The following is a 24,870-nucleotide window of genomic DNA, read 5'->3' as shown; positions in this document are numbered from 1 at the left end:
GGTTCCCAAAGTTCAAATGCAAGAAGAAATCCACAGTGGCATCAGTGTCTAGCCTGGATTATTAAAGCTATCAAGCACACTGGTTTTCTACTGAGCTGGTTGTCCCAGTTTCTTCTTGTACCTGAGCTTTTAAATTAAAGCCTTGTCCCATCATTAACCCCGTTTAGAGAGATGAGTGATTCTCTAATAGCAAATTAAACTAGGTCGCCTGCATGTCTCATGACTAAGACTCCTGAGTTGTGTTTTACAAAAGCCGAAAGAACGTGGCTGTGCATGGCTTCAACTTAATTTGAAGACAACTGTATACTTTCACACCAGTGGACTATGCAGAGTCTTCAGAAAGTTAATGACCCTGCTTCAGGTGTCATTAATGCCTTAGCAATGGCTTGATGATTTAGCCGTCATAATATATCCATGATTCAGGTAGAATAAGGACAGCATTTTGTGCAGAATTATTATATTTTTATGTTAACCCATTGTTTTTCTTCACATGATCTTTTTACAGTTTCCAGCAGAGCCAATAAGAAATTCATTCTTTAACCTTCTTTTATTCACTTAGCACCCAAGCCCACATCTCCAGATGTGCTTACGCTGAGTATCAAAGATGCCTCAACGCTCCCACAGTCTGTTCCGGATAATGAAGCTGTTCAAAACCCAGACATCCTCGATACTCTAAATAATGAAGTAACTTCCACTTCTGATTCTGGCGGGATAAGCTCCGGTGCCGAGCCTGACAGCTCAGGCTTGGACCTACTCGGGGATCTCACAGTCAGTGTTACCGCCACTAGTGTAAAGCTGGCATGGTCCGCGCCCGATGAGGCGTTCGATAGCTTTTTGGTGGAGCTTACTGCTCCGTCAGCAACAACGCAACCTCGTGTGACCACGGTACCAGGAAATATGAGGAAGGCTGAAATAGAAGGGTTGTCCCCTACTACACACTATGATATTACATTGCAAGGGCTGGTGGAAGGGGAGCGATCTTTACCTCTCAGAGTTTTTGCTACTACAGGTACATGGAACAAATATTTCTTATTGTAGCCCTTCATCTCAATCCATCATCATCATATCTTTTATCTCCTATGTCTGAACATTTCAGAATGGTTCAATCATTTCTTTTTCCACAGATACTTCATGTTTTATTGTAAAAGATAATCCTCATTGATCTAATCTTGTCTTTTGCTGAACTTTTAAATCCTCACAACAAAGTATTAGGTCCACAAAAAATCTGAGATTTTGAGATTTAATGTGCATTTAACAAAGAGACTTCTAATTTTGAAAGTTGTTTTTAGTTGAACTTAAACGAACAATATAAAAGTGATGTCAAATGAAGGAAAGTTCTAACATGTTGTTGGTAGAATTTGTTAAAAGTTAGAATACTTCAAATTATATTAAGAATATGTTATTTAATTCTGATAATGAACTCAAAATTAAATATTAGTATTCAATTTTGACTCTAATGTCAAATATATTGTAAATATACAGTATACTGCAATATATCAAATATACAACATTCAATACTTTAATATCAAACATTTTAATTAAGAGTGTAAAACTTTTTTGAAAAATTATTTTGTGATTAAAATGATTAGAGTTTAATATTGTTCAATATTTAGGAATTTTATTTTATTTTTTTATTTTATTTCACAAGTCCCTCAAAGGACTCTTACGATACTAAAAGTTTGATGCTTTATTGTGTTTTTATTACAACATGATGATGTCAGCCTGTGATGTTCATATGATATATTACTTGATATGGCTTCTTGAAATATTTTAACTTTGTCCTTGGGCGCTAATAGTAAAGGTCAAGGTCAAATGCTTAGCCAATCTAGGTACTAGTTTTAAGTCAATCCTTAAAAAATTCTGCATAATATTAAGTTTTTACTGATTTTTTTATATATGGCATGACCTTGACCTTCACCAAAAATGTGCTTAAGCTATTATTGGTATCCACCATTTGACAAAATTTCAAAATAATATCTTGATAACTGTTGATGTTAGACTGCTAACTAACAAACAGGCAGACAGACAAAAGACAAGCAAACAGAACCAATTACACATTTTCCGCCCTTCGGTGGGACAAGAAGATGGGGAGAATTTAACCCTCCAGTTTTGTGCACCCCACCCCCCTTACTTTAGTGTTCCTGGTCAAAATTGAGCGGTCTGTTTTAAATTAACACAAACATTTTTCACCACGAAATTCAGTTGAGTGGGCCCTACAGTTGGTTGTTCAGTAGGTCATTCAGCCAATGGGGGGGGAGGTTGAGTGTATTCCCATTCATTTGCTATGGCACCACAGATGTAACAAGGATGATTAAAACACTCAAAATTCAATGAAAGAGGTGATCATCACTTTTATGTGTTCAAGTGTTTGCAATTTTATCTCAAAATCTGAGATTTTTCCCCCACTGTGCTCCTCATACTCCTGATGTACTTTTTTTTTTTTCGCCTTAAAATGAAATGCATAATCCATCTTCCTGTCCAGCTGACCCCAGTCTGATATGTCTATCTACCAGAGATGCTGACGCCAATGGTGGTGAACCTCACCATCTCTGACATAACATGGGATGGCTTCACTGCGTCCTGGAGCCCCACGAGTGGGGACTTTGACAGCTTTGTGATTGAGGTAACAAACCTGGAGAATTTTGCAGAGAGCCAGAACCTCACTCTGTCCGGAGACGCTTTGAGCCTGGGTATCTCTGGGCTGAATCCCAACACCAGCTACATGGTTGGCCTGTATGGGATGTATCAGGGCTCCTTCCTTGAACCTGTGTACAGTGAAGCCACCACAGGTACCTGCAACTTGCAGCGTTGCAGCCTTTTGTCCTCTAAACTGTCCTTCTTTTCCATGAATAATTTCTACTAAAGTCAACATCTGTGAAGCATACACATAAATAGCTCTGTTGTCTCACTCTCAATGGAGCATCTTCACCTCGCAGCATGAAACAAGAACATCATGATAATAACGCAATTGTTGTTTATGGCCTCAATGTCCAACACCCTGGACACAGTGCACTTTACTGCTTCATCTTAACCAACATGCCGTTTACCATTCCTCACCCTCCAGCCACTGATTCTGTCTAGCTGAGAGAGGGCAGGGTGATGCGTACATGTGCCTCATCACTGACCCAAACCCCTTGACTTACCTCCGACTGATCCCCTTATCCCAAAGTGCATGAAGCCCCCCTCTGCCATCCCTGCATCGTGGTCCGGTCTGGCGCTGATGTGCTGCAATGATTGCAAAAGCAAACCAATAACTCTCAGCCTCCCCCGCCAGTCATACAGCAACAGTGCGATAATCTCATATCATCTCATCAGCCCTCATTCAGCGTATAATTGATTAACCATGACCCATCATTTGCCCGTCGATGTGCAAGCGCTCACAGTATGCGTGAGTATCCATGTCATCTTTCAGTTTGTGTGAATGACGCTGGGGTGGTTTTGTGGATTCTGATGAAGTTTATTTTCACGGAACATCAAAGTAAACACAAGTCATTTCCTTTTGGACTGCTAGGTGGCAAATGATTAAATCTTCTTGTCACTATCAAGGTAAAAAGCTAATAACATAAAACGAAGCTAACAGTAGCATCACCTCGATTTACATCTGAATTTTGTTTTTAGTGCATGCTTGCATGTAAGGACTATATTTCCTGCAACATGTAAATGAAGTTTAACTAGCTCTCTAACTCATCTGCTTTGAATTGCTTTGATGCCGCGTTATGCTTTGAATTGATCAGCATTAACATGCCCAAACCATGCTACATGTGCATGAAATCTGCTTAATCACATTTTCAAATTTAAGTCAGTGATTAACAACTCAAACTTGCAGGTAATTTTGAAGGCCTTTTGAGTTTCTCTCCTTGGCTTTACATGTTGCTTATATTCAAGGTAAAGAAAAGAGTATATTTGGTTTCCAAAATTTTTACAGTGACACAATTCTCTTAATTTTGAACACGGCTCTACAAGCAATATTAAGGGACACACTGGGATACAATTCAAACACAGACTTTCAACTTTAATTTACAAGGTGAAACAAGAATGCTGCATTGCCACAGCTGAGAAATCACAGCCATTTTAATGCGCAGTGCTTTTTAAATGTTGAGTTGAATTGCTTTCATAGTATTCTCCGTAAAATGCTATCCAATCAGCTTTGCTGCATTTGGCTGAATCACCGGAGACAATAAAGCTCTGCATACTTCAGAAATTGTCCAGCTGCTTCTGTGTTTGGTCACATTAGCAATAAACACGTCTGGCCTGGTAGCTTTAGAAACCATGCATGGCTGTACATACTCTCTTCACTGTGTTTCTATATGTTTGAAATCATCGGGTATCTCCATACGCTTTCAGTTTTAGAAGTGGTCCGGCTTTTTTTGGAATGCAGGATACGGGTGGATTTTTAATATTTACCTCATCATTCTTGTTCCCCTTGAATTAAATTTGAAAAGTCTGTGCTTCAGTTGCCTCATGGTTGTGTATTGCAAACCTATTGCGGTGGCAGCCACAGTGTCATGAATCGCTGTGCGGCAGGCAGGAGTTGGACCCAAAGTGCAGGACTCAGGCTCAGGGAGGTGAACTCAAAACTCAGCTTTATTTGCTGGCAGGGGGGGGAGGGGGGAAGAAAAAAAAAAAAAAAAAAAAAAAAAAAAAAAAAAAAAAACCACACAAACTAATCTAAACTGGGAACTTGGAAAACTCAGAGAGACACACACACACACACACACACACACACACACACACACACACCAAGAGGGACGACGCGACACTGACTCAGAGAAACACAGGGTTTAAATACACTGGGAAGTAACGAGGGGAATGAGACACAGAAGGAGGGCACAGCTGGGAGAAATCAGGACTGACGAGACAAGCAAAGCAGGACGCATTCACATGAGACACGGACCATCAAAGTAAAACAGGAAGTATCACACAGAGACGCAAACTTGACACAGTGGAGACAGCAACTAAGAAATACAGAGACATAAACCATAAGGCAGAGGTCTAAGAACCAAAATACACAGGGAAATACTCAGCTGGGAACACAAGAGACTAGACTAGAGAGCGTAACAAAAAACCAACCATGAGAACATAATGCACAATGCAGAGTGACAGAAAACAAGAAACTCAAACATGCAAAGACACAATTACACAGAACAGAGGGGACACAGAGAGACATGAAGGGCAAGGGATCAAAACTAGAAGCCATAGAATAAATCACACACAAGTACAATAATACAAAAATCACAAAGAACTAAAAACGCTGGGTCAGGAGACCCAGGACCGTGACAGTACCCCCCCCTCAAGGGCTGGCTCCAGACAGCCCAAACACCGAAAGACAAAACCAAACAGAAAACAACCCAGGGCGGGCGGCGGGGGCCCAGGACGGAGGGCTCGGAACAGAAAACAAAAGAAGAGCACGGCAAACACCGGCACCCAAGAAAACAACCAAAACAACCCAAACACAGAGCAGTTCAGGGGGCCGACCGTGCGGAAGGCAACGGCGGAGACGTGGAACCAGTTCAGGGGGCCGACCGCGCGGAAGGCAGCGGCGGCGGCGAAGGAGACGACGGAGCAGTTCAGGGGGCCGACCGCGCGCAAGGCAGCGGCGGCGGCGAAGGAGACGACGGAGCAGTTCAGGGGGCCGACCGCGCGCAAGGCAGCGGCGGCGGCGAAGGAGACGACGGAGCAGTTCAGGGGGCCGACCGCGCGCAAGGCAGCGGCGGCCCCCCAGTCTCAGGCGTGCTGGCCATGGCCTGGTGGGCACAGGACCAGACGAGGACGCAGACTCGGAGGCCGGACCAGACGAGGACGCAGAGGCCGGGATCGGCCCAGGCGACGCTGAAGCAGAAGCACAGGCTGGCCCAGGCGACGCTGAAGCAGAAGCACAGGCTGGCCCAGGCGACGCTGAAGCAGAAGCACGGGCTGGCCCAGGCGACGCTGAAGCAGAAGCACGGGCTGGCCCAGGCGACGCTGAAGCAGAAGCACGGGCTGGCCCAGGCGACGCTGAAGCAGAAGCACGGGCTGGCCCAGGCGACGCTGAAGCAGAAGCACGGGCTGGCCCAGGCGACGCTGAAGCAGAAGCACGGGCCCCTCGGACCCTCCAGCGGAGACGAGGAGGTGCTGGCTGGGCTCACTGGAACCCCCAGCGGACGAGGTAGATGGCGGCACGGGAGCCGCGGAGTGCTGGATGAGCTCATCCGAGCTTCCAGCAGGAGCCGATGTAGAGCCAGAGAGAATTGGGACCCCGGGCTCAACGTTAAGCTGGCTAGAAAACTGCACTGCTACGGGGAACTGGGCCAAAGGTTCAGGTGCGAGCTGAGCTGCTGGACACACGGGGACCTGAGCTGCTGGACACACGGGGACCTGAGCTGCTGGACACACGGGGACCTGAGCTGCTGGACACACGGGGACCTGAGCTGCTGGACACACGGGGACCTGAGCTGCTGGACACACGGGGACCTGAGCTGCTGGACACACGGGGACCTGAGCTGCTAACGGTGGAGAAGTAAATGACTGCACAGGGGACTGAACTGATGTCTGTAGTAACGGTGGTGGTGAGAGTGGAGTAGGTGGTGGAGTTAATGACTTCACAGGGGAATGAACTAGAGGTAGTGACGGTTGTGGTGCTGGTGGTTGAGTGGGTGACTGTGCTAAAGGAGGCTGCACTGGGGAAAGCAGGGCTGCACTGGAGGCTGCACTGGAGGCTGCACTGGAGGCTGCACTGGAGGCTGCACTGGGGAAAGCAGAGCTGCAGGAGACTGCGCTAGAGACTGCAGTGATGGTTGTAGTGGAGGTGTGACGGGTGGAGGAGTGGCTGAAGTGGCTGAAGTGGCTGCGGGTCAGGCGGCTAGTGGCTCAGCTACAGAGCATATTAACGGCAGGGCTATGGGTTGAATGTCTGACTGAGTAGCAGCCTGAATGGCTGGGTGTAGTGATGGTGGTGGTGGAAGGGAAACAGGTGGTAGTGTGGATGACGGAACTAAGGGCGACTGAGTGGCAGACCGAACTGATGACTAAAGCGATGGTAGAGGTGAAAATGGAGCGTGTGGTGGAGTTAATGGCTGTGCTAGCGGGGACACAGGAGACGCAGCTTGTAGCTGGGCAGCTAAGAGAGCTTCAGGAGGCTGGGCAGCTGATAAACTGTTCACATTACCATCCGTAGCACAAAACACAGCCCCTGAACGAATAGTCCCACGGTTCGACACAGAAAAAGAGTCCTTACTCACCACAGCCGGCGATGTACAAGTCTGAATGTCCGGCTGTGGGGTGGCGCGCTGGCGGCGTGATCGTCGTTTCTTTTTTGATGATGGCTCTGACGGGCCGAGCGGCTCCACATCCGGCCCTTCAGGCAGGTGGGTAGTAGCAGCTGGGGGATGAAGGTGGAGCTCGTTGTGGATTAAATCCTGTTCGAGTGGGTGGAGCGCACTGAGTAGCCAGGGAAGACCAGAGATTAAACGCTGTAGTTTGGTTTCCACAGCACGGCGAAATTCCTTCCCCTCATGTTCAAGCCACAGATGCAGGAGTCTTTCCACGGAGTAGATAATGTCCAGACGCAGTTCTTCTGGTGGGTTGAGTGCTGCTGGGTCCATATCTGGTCGCGTCGTACTGTCATGAATCGCTGTGCGGCAGGCAGGAGTTGGACCCAAAGTGCAGGACTTACAGACTCAGGGAGGTGAACTCAAAACTCAGCTTTATTTGCTGGCAGGGAAAAAACATACAAACTAATCTAAACTGGGAACTTGGAAAACTCACAGAGAGAGACACACAGGGAGATCCACACAGCAAGAGGGACGACGCGACACTGACTCAGAGAAACACAGGGTTTAAATACACTGGGAAGTAACGAGGGGAATGAGACACAGAAGGAGGGCACAGCTGGGAGAAATCAGGACTGACGAGACAAGCAAAGCAGGATGCATTCACATGAGACACGGACCATCAAAGTAAAACAGGAAGTATCACACAGAGACGCGAACTTGACACAGTGGAGACAGCAACTAAGAAATACAGAGACATAAACCATAAGGCAGAGGTCTAAGAACCAAAATACACAGGGAAATACTCAGCTGGGAACACAAGAGACTAGACTAGAGAGAGTAACAAAAAACCAACCATGAGAACATAATGCACAATGCAGAGTGACAGAAAACAAGAAACTCAAACATGCAAAGACACAATTACACAGAACAGAGGGGACACAGAGAGACATGAAGGGCAAGGGATCAAAACTAGAAGCCATAGAATAAATCACACACAAGTACAATAATACAAAAATCACAAAGAACTAAAAACGCTGGGTCAGGAGACCCAGGACCGTGACACACAGTTAGAATTGTGAAGATTGTGTTTCTGTTTAAAAAATCCTGAATCTAATTGTGTTTAAATAACTGTGGTGCAGGATTTTTGCTTTGCGTTTAATGCAAAAAAAAATACATGCATGTATTTAATCACAGCTTCTCAGACTGTCAACAGTTACTGTTGGTGGTGGTGAGCGTCCCGTAACGCTAAATGTATTCCTTTCTAGAAAAAGATCAATTTCTAATCATTTACTTGTCATTTAATAATAACATTTTCTGCATAAATGCCTTGGTGACAATCTAATCATGGTTTCTTTCTTTAGTGAATCAACCAGTGGTTGGCAAAATATATATCATGAACTTAACGTCAGAGAGCTTTTCAATCCTCTGGAATGGCACTGAAGGAGAGTTTGATGGTTTTGTCCTGGAGATAATTGATTCTGATTGGCTGATGGAGCCAAAGGAGTATAACATATCCCATGATGTAAAGTCCTATGATGTCACAGGGCTCAGGCCCAGCACTGATTACATAGCCTACCTCTATGGAACGTACAAGGGATCCAGAACGAGTGCAGTCAGTATTGTTGCATCGACAGGTAATCGGTTTTATGTGTATCAAATCATTAGTCTCCAAGAGAATTGTTGTTACCTTCACTCTAAAGTTGACTTGGGTTTTAAAGTGACAAATACATGTGTTATCTTTTTTTTAATAAATGCATATATTTTATATTTTCTCTCCCCTGTAGCTGAAGAGCCTGATTTGTCCAAGCTAGTTGTTTCTAACATTACCTCAGACAGATTCTCTCTGTCTTGGCGGACAAGAGAGAAGGCTTTTGATAAGTTTATAGTAGAAGTCAGAGAGTCTGCTTTGCCCTCGCAGGCAATGGGGCGCGCTCTGCCTGGAGATGTGCGCTCCACAGTAATGGCGGGGCTCAAAGCGAGCACGGGCTACAACATAAAGCTGTATGCCACTGGTGTTGATGGCCAGAACACACAACCCCTATTTGCTGTAGCTACAACAGGTATCACATGACTTGCATTTCTTGACACTGGACATGCCGCCTACATTGTTATGTACATGTATGCAGGACGACATAACTGAAAAGCCATGTTCTTTTTTTATTCAGAGGACATCCCACAGTTGGGGCCCATAGCTGCTTCATCTGCGAGTCCACATAACCTCAGCTTGTCCTGGAGCACTGTGTCAGGTCATTTTGATGGCTTTGTTATCCGAGTCAGTGATTCTGAGCAGCAGTCTGAGACACTGGAGTTCAGATTGCCTGGTGATGTCCGTAACATTACAGTCACTAACCTGATGGATGCTACAGGCTATGATATTGAACTATACGGTATTTCTCATGGGCGTCACACCCCCACAGTGTTAGCCCACGCTGTCACAGGTACTACGTATTTTACTCATATCTTTTATTCTAATACTTCAAGTATACTTTTTTCCACCAAAACTAAAAAGGAATTTAGCTCCTTTTATCAGTTTAACTTAGCAGAATAATTAAATGAATTCAATATGCAGGTCAAAATCCCAAAACACCTTAAGAGCAAAGCGGACATGCATCACAAGCAGCTTTTGGGTTTTTTTTCTGACGCTCATAATCAGCAAGCATTTGTTGATGCTTGAAACATTCATAGTCAGTTTAAAACAGATGTGGTGTCGAACTCCAGGCCTCGAGGGGCCGTGTCCTGCAGGTTTTAGATGTGTCCTTGATCCAACACAGCCGATTTAAATGCCAAACGACCTCCTCAACATGTCTTGTAGTTCTCCAGAGGCCTGGTAATGAGCTGTTCATTTGATTCAGGTGTGTTGACCCAGGGTGAGATCTAAAACCTGCAGGACACCGGCCCTCGTGGCCTGGAGTTCAACACCCCTGACTAGGGAAACCAGTATGGAAGTGCTTTAAACCTGCATTCTATTTAATGGCCACCAGAGGGCAAACCATCACGTTTCAAAAAGCCTCAAGACTCAATAGGAAAATGGCACAATGCCCTCTTCCTGTATGAGTGCAATAAACCTTTTTACTTAAAACTTCTTGGGCTTCAAGCCATTCTGAATATTTTACGCCCATTTTGAAAATAATGGTCATTCAAATAGTGAGAAAGAAGGATAATCGTTTAGGATACGCTAACAGCTTGTAATGGATACATGCACCTTTTAACCATCTTTCACTCCAACTTATTAAACAACCAAAGAGCTAGACAGAATTTAGAAACCCAACTCTTAACCTTTTCCACCCTAACCGGAGAAGTTATAAACCATTTTTATGTGTTAATAATCATCCACCTGGCTTGTCCTCAGAATTTGAAGTTGATTTCTTTGACTTTTTATCTGATTTATAAAAAGTTCAGATAAAACAATTATTTCAGGCAAGTTTAACATCCATGTAGTTGTTCAAAATGACAGCCTCATATAGTTTTTTATTAGGTTTTAGTGGCTTCTCTCAAAGTGGAGCCCTCCCACGCGCCACGTTAATGTTAGAGAGGAAATATTATCTTACTAATTTAGAAGATCTTTGTTTGGCCTCAAAATAGTTCTTGTAAGAGTAGCTGACAAACAGTTAACTGGTCATTTGCAAAACAATGGTTTATTTCAAGAGTTTCATTCAGGATTTAGAGTGCATCATAGCACAGAAACAGAGCTACTAAAGGTTTTGAATGATCTTTTTATGGCCTTTGACAGTGGGCTCATCTCTGTGCTTGTCCTGTCAGACCTCAGTCCAGCAATATTTTAAAACATGTGCAGGTATTAAAGTTACAATGCTGCAGTGATTTAGCTCGTATCTCTCAAATAGACTCCAATTTATTCAACTAAATGGCTAGTCTTCTTCCCACAAAGACGTTATTCACAAAGGATTTTTTGCTGGGACCAATTACATTTACATACCTATTATTAGGAAACACTGCATACATTTTAATTTCTATGCAGATGACACCCAGGTTTATCTAAATATAAACTACAGACTTAAAGGTATGGATGACCTCTAATTTCCTACTTTTAAATTCAGATAAAAATGAGGTTATTGTAGTCATTCCTAAAACAGATATTTGCGTTAGATGACGTTACCTTGGCCTCCAGTAACACTGTGAGGCACCTTCAGCATGCACATTAAACAAATGTAGAGGACTACCTACATTCATTTTCACAATATTGCTAAATTCTGAATCATCCTGTCTCAGAGTGATAAAGCTAGTTCATGCATTTATTACTTCCAGGCTGGACTTTTGTAGTTCATTATAATCAGGTCACTCTAAAAGCTCCTTCAAAAACCTTCAGTTGACCACTGCAGTGAGAGTACCCATTAGGACGAGAAGGAGAGAGGATATTTCTCCCATAATAGCTTCTCTTTGTTGGCTGTCTGTTCAGAGCTGAATTTAAAATCCTTCCCGTCATGCGCAAAATAACAATAATGAATATTCAGGCCCTGACATATTTTAACCCTAACAGAGCATTTTGCTCTCAAAATTGTCCCCACAGTTTTCAAAAGTAAAATCGGAACCAGAGCCTTCAGCTATCAGACTTTACTATGGAACCAGCTCTCAGTTTGGATTCAGTATATAGACACTTACTCTACTTTTATTAGGCTTAAAACCTTATAGTTTGGGTCAGGTCAAGTTAAGGAAGCTTTGGCTACTGGGGGCTTTCAATTAAGCATTGAGGAATAGGGAATAACACCTCCCACAACCAACTGAAAACCAGTTAGGGAATTTGCATTTTTCTCTAAGACCCATGTAATTTGGGCTTCAACTTCCAACAGCACTGGAATACTTATTTTTTTCCTCAGCAACTATTGGTTGCCAGTAGAAGTCTCTAGGACTGTGTTACTGGGGCCTTAAGTGGCTGCTGGCTACAACCGTCTGTGTCAGCATATCTGCCAGTCAAAGTGAGCAACGTACGTGCAATTGTCATGAAGAAAACCAATACACAAAGACACCAAAATTGCATTTGTTTCGTGCTCTAACTCAGTCTTAAGTGGCCATTCAAGGAACTGCATTTTTTAGCACTTCTGTGTTTGCCACTTTAGATAGTGTGAGGACAAAGTACTAAATTATGATGCATGCTAGATTTGCCCTTAGTGTGTTTTGGCCTATAACTATTACCTTGTAAAAGAACTGTGTCTGTATTTGCTTTTGCAACCATTGCACACGTTATCCTCCTAATGAAGTCTCGTCCCCCTCCTGCCCTTCCCCCTCCCCCCACACACACTCCTTCCTCCCATTCAATTAAACCCACATTCCTCTCAGCTCCTTTGCCTAAAGTGGAAAACTTGACCATTTCCAACATAACCCCCTATGGCTTCCGTGTGTCTTGGGGGGTGAAGCATCAGCTACCGCAGGATAATCTAACCCCCTCTAGTGGTGGCTTCAGCCATTTCCACATAGTGGTGACAGACTCTGGCTGGCTGCTGAAGGCTCAGGAGTTCACTGTGCCAGGAAACCAAAGTCACCTGGACATCGGGGGCCTCATTACCGGCATAGGCTATGAGGTCCGACTGACAGGGGTGTCAGAGTCAGGGCTTCTCTCTCGGCCTCTGACTGCAGTGGCTGTGACAGGTACAACTCAGTGCACTGTAAGCCCTCCTGTCTTACTACAAAGTCCAGTGTCTGACTTTGTTGAAGCTACCATGGGTGTATACGTGTATAACTATTATAACCATTTCAGCTCTGCAGTTTCACTATCACAACCTGGTGCAGTTCTGTGATATTTACTAATCACTGATATTCATTTCACGCAACAAAAGACATTGTGTAACAAAATTAGCCTGAGGACGGATACATCTAACTCAGTGCCACGTTTTGATGGTGAGACTTCAGTTCAGTACTCTTACCTAACCCTAACTCAGATGACCTTTTTTTCCAGTATGACCTCACTTTTCCTTGGTTTTAAGCATCTCCTTGGTATGCAGCTGTGTCACCGAGAGGAAGAGGTGTTGAGCTCCCGTCTGTTTCTTCTTACCTCCAAAATATGAGCAAGCACATTTGTTTGTCTTCATATTTTAAAATGTGTTTTCCTTCGCATTTTTAATCGCTGATAGTCAGACAGATATCTATGGACAAAATCCAATTATTGCACCATGTTACTCCCTAGTGAGGCTGGTTTGTAGATCAGGTTCAAACTCCCTGGATGGATATGAACCACTCAATCGAAAATGACATTTTCATATGGAGGAAAACACGGATAAATCAGCAGATATTCTGAGCATGAAATGTCTGTTGATTTAGCTTCTAATCTCGTTTGTCACCTGCCATTACTTTTAAATGCACTGAATGCATCCAGGCTGGCCTTGAGGACGCATTTCAACAAGTGTATGCTGAAATCCTTCCGAAAGAATCCTTCTGTTGACTGACATCTACAAAAAGCATCTTGTCTTTTCATTCAAGCGTATGCCTCTGTAGTCCATGCGCTGTATTTTTTACTGATTAACACTAATGGATGCCTAAGCATGGCAGATTGGTGGCGGTGGACAAGAAGGCCCTCAGGCTGGAACCTAATCCTGTCTTGCCCGATTTCTGACCTCTTCCAAACTGATCCCTGTGGGTGTTTCTCAGAACGTGATGAATATTGCTGGGAAATCACCAGACGCGCTGCAACGTTAATGTTTCCCTGTTTAACCAGAGGCTGAGCCAGAAGTGGAGCATCTCTTTGTCTCAGACGTCACAGCTGACAGTTTCCGTCTGACGTGGACTGCCAATGAAGATCTGTTTGACCGATTTGTGATCAAAATAAGAGACAGCAAAAGGTTAGCCCATCCTCAAGAGCACAGCGTCCGTGGCGATGAACGAACCAAGGTCATAACCGGACTTATGGGTGGCTCCGAGTATGAAATCGAGCTTTACGGTGCCACACTGGATCGACGTTCCCAACCTATTACAGGGGTTGTTCAGACAGGTATACTGAAAAACTGTAGAGTGTGCAGTCTCATGTTAACTACCAAACTTTCTGAGTTTTCAGTGCGACATTCGACTTCAGAGAACTCAACCCAGTGTCCCACTAATCATCTTTATTCCTCTGGTTTCTTTGAAACTTCACGTCTGTCGAAAAACGTCCTTTTGGGAAAAACTGTGTTTTCACATACTTACTTACGATACTTACAGTTTTTACTTTGCTTTTTTGCTCTCTGCGCAAATCCATTTGCTTTTTGCTAGGCCTCAGCACTCCCAGAGGACTTCACTTCTCTGAAGTGACTGACTCTTCAGCCGTAGTTCACTGGTCCATGCCTCGCTCTCCGGTGGATAACTACCGCATCACCTATGTGCCATTTGAAGGAGGTAAGAGGTCAATCATTGTTTATACAAGTTACATTTAAGGTTGAATTTAATTAAACAGTTTTAATTTTAGCTTCGTTGTTGTGTCCGTGTTCATCAGATATACTGATGTTGACATGTCAGAAACATGCATGTGATAATATCAAAATTAATCCACTTATCAGTTCAGTTTCACTTTCTAATTTCAGAAACAGACTTTCAGTAACAGCGTTCACTTCTCTGTGCAGCTCTCACACAGTCAGAATGTGAAGAAGAGCGACTCTCTTCCAGATAGCAAACCCGCTAAACTAGGCTCAGTGTAACGCTGCTAAGCACTGGAAACAGGCGGACCGCTGAGGACTTTATTTGCATGTCATTTGTTGTGTGCTCTTGTGTTTCCATACTGTTCGAACTACAGTAATGGCTGGCATTCTGTTAAAATACTGCTGTGCAATGCACATTGACTCACAGGTGTGATGAATTCTTAATTCTGTACAGATCAGTGACATTTATTAATGCTTATTTGGTCGAGGTTTTTTATTTATTTATTAATGCACCGTTCAAGATAATAGTGAATTAAAATCTTTTTGATGTTCTGTTGGTACTTCTGGTGCGTTACCATGCTAATGGCGTCACACTGGCAAACATTTGGTCCAGTAAACAATGAATTTTATACATTTAAATGTATAAAATATCAAAAAGTCTATAGATATCACTTTTCAATAAATCTGAAAAAATGTATCAACTCCTCTGACATCAGTGATACTGATGCTTTTCTAGTCTCTGGAAAACTTAAATTTTCCATGATTTTTTAAATCCATGTCAGTGACATTCCCCATCGGGCTTAGGAGCAAAACTTCTAACATGCTAATCTAAGATTGCAAACATTGTAAATATCTTGAGGAAAATTCTTTTACTTTATTCAAGAGGATGGTTCTTTTGTTTGAAAACGTGTGCTTTCATTTTCATCTTTAGCTACTCAGTGATCTTCCCAGAACTGAAATGATCCCTCCCTGTATGCAGATTTGTTCTGCTCTTGCTCAAAGCTGCACGCCTGCACTCAAGTCACATGCCTATCATGTGCTGCTTGTACAGAGTTCCTGTGCTTCTGCTATAGCCCTTCATCCTGCCTTTCTTTCTGACAGCTGATTGGTTAGTGGGCTCACCAGATGAAATTAAGGCCTTTAACAGCATGTCCTTGGTTCAATCACTGGTCAACCTTTTACCATAGTTCAGTGACAGAGTCACATAGTTGTCGAGCTATTCTAAAAATGGTGCAATATGTTTATTGTCAATGCAAAATCTGTACAAGAGGGAGCTATATATCAAAGTTCAGAAAGAAAGGAAATATAAACCCTTTTCAAGGTAAAATACCTGCTCAGGCTAACCGGGAACGTCTCACTGTCAACATCATTTGATACTATTGGCACTGCACTACTTGGAGATTTTTCATCTTATAAAAATATTTTTTTAAGAAGACCAATTTCCAGCTCAATATTTTTTTATCCACTCTGCCAGAGTAGTTGTGCATGATTCAGTTCAATATAATAGTTATTTACTTGATGCAGCCCCTCAGTTCACCCAGTCTGTGAAAGAAGGTCCCTTCCCTTTAAGCCAACTTTCTTTCAGCAGGTGGGTAAGGTTACTGTTTAAACTGTCACAACCTGCTAATCGAGCCACTCGCTATGCAATCAGTGAGACTCAAGAGCAGACACACAGCGTTTTGTGCAGTCTGAAGTCTGAGCCTTTGACTCACAGGGATTACTTACAAATCACACATTATTGCACACATTATTAGAAACTTTAGCCATATTTAATATCCATCAATGGAGCCCACTAATGAAATATGCAATAAATCCTCTTTAATGATTGTTGCTTTTATTAGATAATAACAGATAGAAAGGAAATACCAAACAAGGTATTATTAATAATAATATTAATCAATTTTATTTAAGAGCACCTTTCAAGACACCCAAGGACACTTAACAACAGAATAAAACACATAGTGTAACAATGACAAAACGAAGAAAAAAGAAAAATATTTTGTATGCATGTATTTAGCTCTTGTGTCACGATTCATAGCACACAAAGATGATTTGTGAGTACATGAGCATGGATGAGAAGCTGAACACAGGAAATCTACGCACGCCTGATCTACAGAGTACAGACATGCAGTTTGGAGCAAGAGCAAATTTGTTTTTAGCTGCTAGTTTTGAGGAAGCTCACTTCATCATCATAAATCATAAAATATAGGACCATGCTCTTGAGTAATGAAAGTAATACACTATCATTAGCAATACGGCGCACTGTGATTGCAATCAGTTTGTCATTTTTTAGTTGACGTAAGCATTTATCTCAGCCTTACAAAGGCTTCTCTTGGCCTCAATCTCCAGTACTCAAACATTTATCACCACCCACCACAAAGTACGTGAAGAGCTTTAGTACATCTTGTTCAGTACAGTGGAAATACACCAATAGATAAAATCTGACACCTCTTGACAAGCTTGTCTTTGAATCAATAGTACATGTGTTTGTTCTCTCTCCCCCACAGGAAGCCAAATGACATTGACTGTAGATGGCAGCGTGTTCGAGGCTTTGCTTCCCAATATGATTCCCGGAAAGACGTACCAAGTAACCGTCAGTGCTCTGAAGGGTCTGGAGGAAAGTGACCCCAGCACAGACACTGTGACCACAGGTTGGCTTTTTTCTCTTATGCAGCCTTGACTCCGGCAATACTGGAGTCAGTTAAAAATGTACTGACCCCACACGTTTTCTCTGTGATCTTCCTCGTGCCCCGCAGGTTTGGACAGACCTCGTGGTCTTACTGTTATCAATGTCACGGACACTTCGGCCCTGTTGCTGTGGCAACCATCTGTCGCCACTGTTGATGGCTACATCATTACCTACAGTGCTGATTCTGGTGTGTCTCTGAGTTTAAACGAGCTTGCTTTCTGTTCATTTTAACTGACTTTGTATTGATTGCATAATTTAATTCCTGCCCTATAGTGTCCCCAACAGTGGAACACGTTTCTGGGAACATTGTGGAGTTTGAGATGAACTCCTTGGTTCCAGCAACCCACTACACCGTGGGAGTTCATGCTATGAAAGAAGCTCAGAGGAGTGCTTCTGCTGTTACCGAATTCACCACAGGTAAACACAGAAAGATGTCCAGATTGTATAAAAGTATTGCTTAATATAAAAGATGGGGAACACTCTATAATATGGCCTGTTACTAAAGATGTAATTCCCTGGAATTAAATGGAATTTCACTGTATTTTATTTGAAATTCTAATTTAATTATACAGTCCCGGTCAAAAGTTTAAGACCACTGGAAAAATGGCAGAAAATCCTATTTTGCATGGTTGGATCTTAACAAGGTTCCAAGAAGAACTTCAATATGCAACAACAAGAAATGGGAGTGAGACAAAACATGTTTTTGAGCATGCAATTTATTGACAACAACGCTTAAACTGAAGCAGGCTGCTTTACAGCTGATCAAAAGTTTAGGACCACATGCCTTTAAAAGGCCAAATCTGTGCAAAAATGTGGATTCATTGTCATTTTTTGGCAGGTAGTCACACTGTGATGACGTTCTCATGGCAAAGACAAAAAAACTTTCCTTTTTTGGACATAGTTGGGTTGTTAAACTGCATAACCAGGATCTCTCGCAGTGCGCCATCACTGCTGAGGTGGGACGCAGTAGGACAGTTATTTGGAATTTCTTAAATGATCCTGAGGATTATGGAACAAAAAAGTCAAGTGGAAGACCCAAAACAATTTCACCAGCACTGAGCCGGAGGATCCAATTGGCTGTCTGTCCATTACTGGTGCCGACTCCAGCCCCGAAACCATAATTTGTTCAATGTCATTTTCTGTAACTGTAGCAGTTCTTAACATTACTTACACATTACTTCAATTTCCACAAATTAAAATTATTTCTTTGTTTCTTGTTAAAGACTGACTTGTTACCACATTATTCTGGTGTACCTAGCTTTAAGAATTTGTATATATAATTACATTGTAATTTCAAACAAAATACAGCAAACTTCAATTTAATTACACCCATATTTCTGAGCCATATTATGAACAGTTTCCTGATGTGTTTATGGTCTCATTTGCTAATTTAAAGTCTTGTTTTTGTAATTTAGGGGCCTCATTAGAGTAAAAAAAAAGATTAAAAGTAGCTTATTCTTCGAGGTGAATCTGCCTGTGATTGAAAAAATCCTGCCATAGAAACATCTGGTTTTCCCACGTCTCTGTCTATCTTTTATATGTAGTATATCAGCGTCAATATAACCTTAAGCAACATGCGCTGATTTCTTAACCACATCAGCTGTACCGAATGATTAATGTGATGCTGTATTTGCAGATGTGGACCCTCCTCGCGATCTGATAGCTATGAATATTCAAACTGACAGCGCCACTCTGAAGTGGAGACCACCTCATGCTGCTGTCACTGGATATATGCTCAGCTTCTCCTCTGCTGATGGAACAATCAGGGTACGTACATGCCCGTGTCATTTCATCGTTTGACAACAGATATGTTTTGCCGTGTTTCTCCAGTTTTTCTAACTGTCGTTGAAAGCGCAAGTTTCCGATCATTTAGTTATGCTGCAATAGGCCTGGGCTGCAGGGGGCTTCCCATAATGCTCTGAGAATTTCTCTTTTCACTCTCCATTTTGCATTTAGTTACTCTTCTCCACAGTGACTTTTTTGTCCTGTTTCCTTGCCTTGCCTGAGACAAAGTCTGCCAATGTCTTCCTGTTAAAAGGGGTTTTTTTTCTTATCGCTGTTGCAAGGCTCCTTTGCTGAGAAAACCTTTATTTGTGAAATTTAAAAAGTAAAATCTGGAGCTCTGATAGATTGTTAGGTCCTAATGTGCATTTTGCACAACATTTCAGAAAACAGAAAAAAAACACAAACAATAAGAAATGATATCATGATGAGTTCTGGATGATTTCCAAGAGCTGCATGCCCTGAAACAGAAACAGACACAGTGCAGGATTCCTTCTCCTTTTTTTCACCATCTGTAGTTTATGAAATCCAGCTTATCAGTGTTCTTTGTTAAAATATTGCCTTACGCTTGCAATCTCGTCTTCTTTCTTTCAGTTTGAGGGAATAGTATAGAACAAGGAAATGACATCAACCCATCGTAATGCTCTTGGGTTCAATCCATTCCAATGTTCATGGTGTTGTCATGTTTTCTGAAATGTTTCTGTGTCCTGCACTTCGAGCCGCTATAGTAATCAGTTAAGAAATGCCATTGGTGTAAATAATGTGTGTGTCTTGCATGAATTCAGGAGGTGATGCTAAGCCCAACAGCATCATCTTACAGCATGTCGCAGCTCACTGGCTCCACGGAGTACAATGTGAGACTGCAGGCTGCCGCTGGAGCCCAGAGGAGTCGCCACGTGGCCACCGTCTTCACTACCCGTAAGCATTAAAACACACACAAACCTCTTCTTAATTAATGTGTACGTATAGCTGAAAATTGGGAGCACTGGACTTGTCGCTGCTTTCTCAGAAGTGAAGGGTTTGGCTGTTATGCAACAGTCCAGATGCACATTAGAAAGAGATCTTCTAATGTGCATTCCTTTCATTTGCACTGATATTGGAGCCAGATCACCTGTGCTTGTTTTTCTTTCTGTCTGAGCTCCAGATGGAATAACCTTCTTTCTCCTTTGTTTGGCCCTCCCCCGTTCCGTAGTTCTCTCTCAGGATGCTATATACAGCCTCATGCTTTGTTTATTTAACAGGGACGAAAAATAAGTGAGCGCATCCTTCAGGGTCTCTAACGCGATGCCTTTTTAATATGTGCTTTTCAGTCGGACAGTTGTACAGACGCCCACGGGACTGTGCTCAGATATTACTGAACGGAGAGACGACCGCTGGTCTGTATACCATCTATATTGGAGGAGAGGAGAGCCAGCCCATCCAGGTTTACTGTGACATGACCACAGATGGCGGAGGATGGCTGGTGAGGAAATCAGCCTTCTGGAATCCAAATAAAGCCCGTTTCACACCATTATTCAAGCTGAATCCTGATGATTCTGCTTATGTGGCACCTGTTTTTCTGATGACAAATGATAGACAGCACCACAGTGGCCTTAGCCTAGCTTCTTATGATTGTCGTGAAGCTGTTTTGACACTCATGAGAGTCGGTACTCTTCAGGTTTTCCTCAGACGCCAGAATGGAAAGCTGGAATTCTTCAGGAACTGGAAGAACTACACGGCTGGCTTTGGTAACATGAACGATGAGTTCTGGCTGGGTAAGCTCGCTCATTCTGGAGCCGTATTTGCTTTCTTTCCCTCACTCACTGCCCTCCTGACTCACACATATTAAACTTGGGTTGTAGGTCTCTCCAACCTCCATAAAATCACATCTTCAGGCCATTATGAGCTGCGAGTGGACTTGAGGGACAACGGGGAGAACGCCTACGCGCAATATGACAAGTTCACAATTGCAGAGCCAAGGACACGCTATAAAATCTACATAGGAACATATAGTGGAACAGCAGGTTGGTATCACTTTAATGAAATAGCCTGACATGTTGGGGAGTACGAGTATTAACTTTGTACTTTAACGTTAGACAAGAGAAGGGTATTCACTCTTGTTTCCTTCCAGTAAGTGTAATAAAGGCTCAGTTCAGTTGAACCTCTCAGAATAAGCAGATTTTTTTTGTCTAGTTTATTTAATGAAGCCAAATTTTATGTTTATACTGTCAATATTTTTTTGACTCACAGCCAATTAATTACAGAGTGTTTGCTTGAAAGATTACACTAATCCAGGTTGGAAAAAAACACTCACTCTGAGTGTCACAATATAAATTTTTCTTTTTGTTTAGCACTTTTGTTGGTTGCTCGATCTGTTCTGATGACACAGGAGAAATCCCTGAAAAGAGCATTTTGATCACCTTCAAAGGATTTAATAACCACGTGAAATAGCTGGCTCGTCAAAACAAATGGAAACTTCATAAAAGCTTTTATTGTTCGCAGCGCGTCTTCTGCTCGTAACTCCTCCTGTGTCAAAATAATGTTCCATTCTCGTCATATATTAACACTCGTGAATGTAGCTTTTGGCTGTGAAATGGAGAAACACCACTGGTGCTCACAAGTTCTTTGTAAAAGTTTGGCTGATAGTTTGATTCAAATATGAACACACAGAGGTCTGGATCACACCCACTGATCCGGATCAGTGAGTCTGAGCCAAGACACGAGGGCACTGCACTGAACACAACTGTCTCAGCAGCTATATCGCCCTCTTTAAAGTTTAATAAAGTGAATATAGGGACATAAAATCTTATGATCCTGAGACACTCAGTGATTCAGACGTAAGCACCACGAAAGATAAGATAAAACCAGATAAGATAAGAGGCTTTATTAGTCCCATTGTTGGGAAATTCAGATTGCTAGAGCAGCAGAACGAAGAGACCAGGAATAAATAGATGAAACAACAACGGAAGACAAATGTAAACTATACAAGGCAGAAGAAATATTATTTACATATATATATATGGATATGTAGATGTAGATGTGATACAGTGATACACTTGGCATTTCAGAAATATGTACAGTGTGTGGTGCATTTTCACGTGTACAGTCTGACAGCAGCTAGAAAGGAAGACCTCGGATATTTCTCCTTTGCACACCGTGGGTGCAGCAGCCTGTCACTGAAGGAGCTGCTCGGTGCTGTCAGGGTGACCTGCCTGGGGGTTGGAGGTGTTCTCTAGCAGGGATGACAGCTTAGCCATCATTCTGCTGTCACCCACCACCTCCGCTAGCATCCCAGAACAGAGCTGGCCTTCTTGATCAGCCAGTTCATTTTCTTCCTGTCTCCAGAGCAGATACTGCTGCCCTGCAGAGCAAACCATAAGTGAGGGTCGATGCAACCACAGAGTCATAGGAGGTCCTCAAGAGATGCCCCTGCTCTCCAAAAGAACCGAGTCTCCATAGCAGATACAGCCTGTTCTGTCCTTTCCTGCAGATGGCCTTTGTATTGTTAATCCAGTCTAGTTAGGGTGTTAGGTACTTATATAAGTCGATGCGCTCAGCATCCATTACCTGGATGTTCACGGGTGTAAGTCGAGGATGTTTGTACCTGATCTGTAGGCGGTTCTCCTGGTACCCGTCAACAAAGTAATTTCTCTGTACTCCCTGTTATCAGACCAACAACTGCTGAGTCATCCAAGAAATTTTGCAGGAAGCAGTGATCAGAGCTGCAGGTGAAGTCTTGTGGTGTATAAGGAGAATAGAATAGAACTGTTCCCCGAGGGGCGCCTGCAGAAGACCCTATCAGACACACACTTCTGGATCCTTACATACTGATGGCACTATGGACTACCTTGCCAGGTAGTCCAGGATCCACGTGGTGTTGGTTGACACCTGTGTACTCCTGCTTGTCCCTCAGGATTGTGGGTACAATGAAAAAAGACATAATCTGGAAATACTAGAAAATGTGACACTATTCCCGTTTTGATCACATTTTGTCTGCACAGTTTATTAAAAAACAACAACAAATAATTCAAAAGAATTTTTTGGGGAATTTTTTTTTTTTCAAAAGAAGTTTTCTGTCTTAAAACCTTGGGTTTATCTTTTGAAGTACAAACAAGCTCACAGCTGTTTCCTTAAAGACATAATTTAATCCTGCATTTTAAATCGTGCAATTTCGACAGTGACGAATGTTCTCATTAAACTCTTGGCAATAAACTGAACGTATTTCCTAGAATGTCAAATTATTTCTAAGAAAAGTCACTTTTCATCAGACTGCCTTAACTGAATAATACTCATTTGTCCACCAGGTGACTCCATGACCTACCACCAGGGTCGGCCCTTCTCCACTTACGACAATGATAACGATATCGCTGTGACCAACTGCGCCTTGTCCTACAAAGGCGCCTTTTGGTATAAAAACTGTCACCGTGTCAACCTCATGGGGAAATATGGCGACAAAAGTCACAGTAAGGTACGAACGCTTTCACACGCATCGCAGAAAATGAAGTGGTAAACCATAACACGAGCCATAAGCAGTTGAATTATCTAATGAGAAAATCAGATTTTTCCCAGTGAAACTTGCTCCCTGCTCACTGCTGGATGTGCAGTTTAGGAAAAGCTGATGATTTGTATTGTTTGGGGGGGGGGTTGTTGTTGTTTTTTCCACAGGGGATCAACTGGTTCCACTGGAAGGGCCACGAACACTCGATCCAGTTTGCAGAGATGAAGATAAGGCCGGCCAACTTCAGAAATTTTGAGAGCAGAAAAAAGCGATCATAGACTCATCAAGCCCTCTCTCCTTCACACCTCATCTCCAGGCATCAGCATCTGTGCTCCCCCATCTTTAAGACACTCTCGAACACTCGAACACTCGAACACACGAACACACGTACAGGCAGTCACACCACGCTGTGACTGAGTTTTCAATGTGGGGAAAGACCCTGGAGGATCATTAACTGGGGGTTTTTTGTTGTTTTTTGTGTAGTTCTCCCGTGTGTGATTGTATATTTTTGCATTCCCAAAGAGAGTAGATGCTAAGTTTGATTCACGAACGGACATATATGTGTTGTTGGGACCAAACACCTGTAGAAAAATTTAAGTAAATTAATTAAAAAAATTAAAAATGGATCTGAAACGATTCACTGAATCAGTAACATGTCAAAAGGCACATCCCCTGAAGTCATGCATCAGAGCGTTCGCCTCATCCATCTCAAACGGAAACACTGACCAGGTTAGATGCATCACATGAAAACTTTAAAGCTTAAAAACTTAAATATTGTCATATGTTTACTGTACAAATCCACTTATCCCATCCCCCAAGAAGCTATTGAACTCTTGCTTGAATTTTGATTTACTTATTTTGATAGGAAAACAAAAAGACCTGATGCTCTGTAACCTTCAATACAAATAAAAGAAGATGTTAGTTTGATACAAGCGTGTGGTGGCTCTTCTTATTAGTGACCAGCTGAACCACGTCCACCCCAGCAGATGGCGGTGTTTGCTCTGTGCAGTACTGCACAGGGGCGCCCTGTGTGTTGCTGCTAAGTGCAGCTGAAGGACTAATATTACCAGGCAGCTGATGGTAAGTGTTAAAGATTATTCACAGTGGCCGTGGGTCTTAAAACAGTAAAAAGCACCAAATTTTAAAGGTCTTAAATTGCATTTATTCTTAGGTAGAGTAGCTTGGAAAATAACAGCAACATTCATTTATCAGGTGTAGTAGCAATTACTGTTAAACACAGCTCAGAAGGTCTGATAAAAAGTGTTTCATTGTTAATAAAAAAAAGGGGGGGGGGGGGTTTAAAGACATGACTGGGGTTTGGTCTTTCTTTGATTC

At 42.7% G+C, this 24,870-nt stretch overlaps 1 protein-coding gene across 2 annotated transcripts in view; it reads left to right on the top strand.

The window, feature by feature from the left end:
• The window catches only part of tnca (tenascin Ca), a 59,153-nt gene extending 34,686 nt beyond the window's left edge, over window positions 1–24,467 (top strand). The window contains exons 13-30 of one of the 2 annotated variants that reach the window (XM_086301405.1): window positions 560–1,009; window positions 2,514–2,789; window positions 8,612–8,884; window positions 9,035–9,310; window positions 9,416–9,688; window positions 12,543–12,851; window positions 13,915–14,187; window positions 14,445–14,567; window positions 17,095–17,238; window positions 17,344–17,463; window positions 17,550–17,693; window positions 18,913–19,043; window positions 19,844–19,976; window positions 20,369–20,520; window positions 20,716–20,812; window positions 20,900–21,061; window positions 23,342–23,505; window positions 23,703–24,467. In XM_086301405.1, the coding sequence (XP_086157531.1) occupies window positions 560–1,009; window positions 2,514–2,789; window positions 8,612–8,884; window positions 9,035–9,310; window positions 9,416–9,688; window positions 12,543–12,851; window positions 13,915–14,187; window positions 14,445–14,567; window positions 17,095–17,238; window positions 17,344–17,463; window positions 17,550–17,693; window positions 18,913–19,043; window positions 19,844–19,976; window positions 20,369–20,520; window positions 20,716–20,812; window positions 20,900–21,061; window positions 23,342–23,505; window positions 23,703–23,813 (3,611 nt within the window). In that variant the 3' untranslated portion in view covers window positions 23,814–24,467. The remainder of the gene's footprint in view (window positions 1–559; window positions 1,010–2,513; window positions 2,790–8,611; window positions 8,885–9,034; window positions 9,311–9,415; window positions 9,689–12,542; window positions 12,852–13,914; window positions 14,188–14,444; window positions 14,568–17,094; window positions 17,239–17,343; window positions 17,464–17,549; window positions 17,694–18,912; window positions 19,044–19,843; window positions 19,977–20,368; window positions 20,521–20,715; window positions 20,813–20,899; window positions 21,062–23,341; window positions 23,506–23,702) is intronic. The other variant, XM_086301404.1, reaches the window with a different exon arrangement.
• Window positions 24,468–24,870: the final 403 nt, after the last annotated feature.

The sequence above is a fragment of the Aulonocara sp. 'chitande type north' Nkhata Bay genome, linkage group LG7 (assembly GCF_057382095.1).
Source record: "Aulonocara sp. 'chitande type north' Nkhata Bay isolate Kocher_YH1m ecotype deep benthic linkage group LG7, A_spYH_male_GT1.1, whole genome shotgun sequence".
NCBI lineage: Eukaryota > Metazoa > Chordata > Actinopteri > Cichliformes > Cichlidae > Aulonocara > Aulonocara sp. 'chitande type north' Nkhata Bay.
Note: the sequence above shows the minus strand (reverse complement) of the source record. Positions and strands in the feature narration are given on the sequence as shown.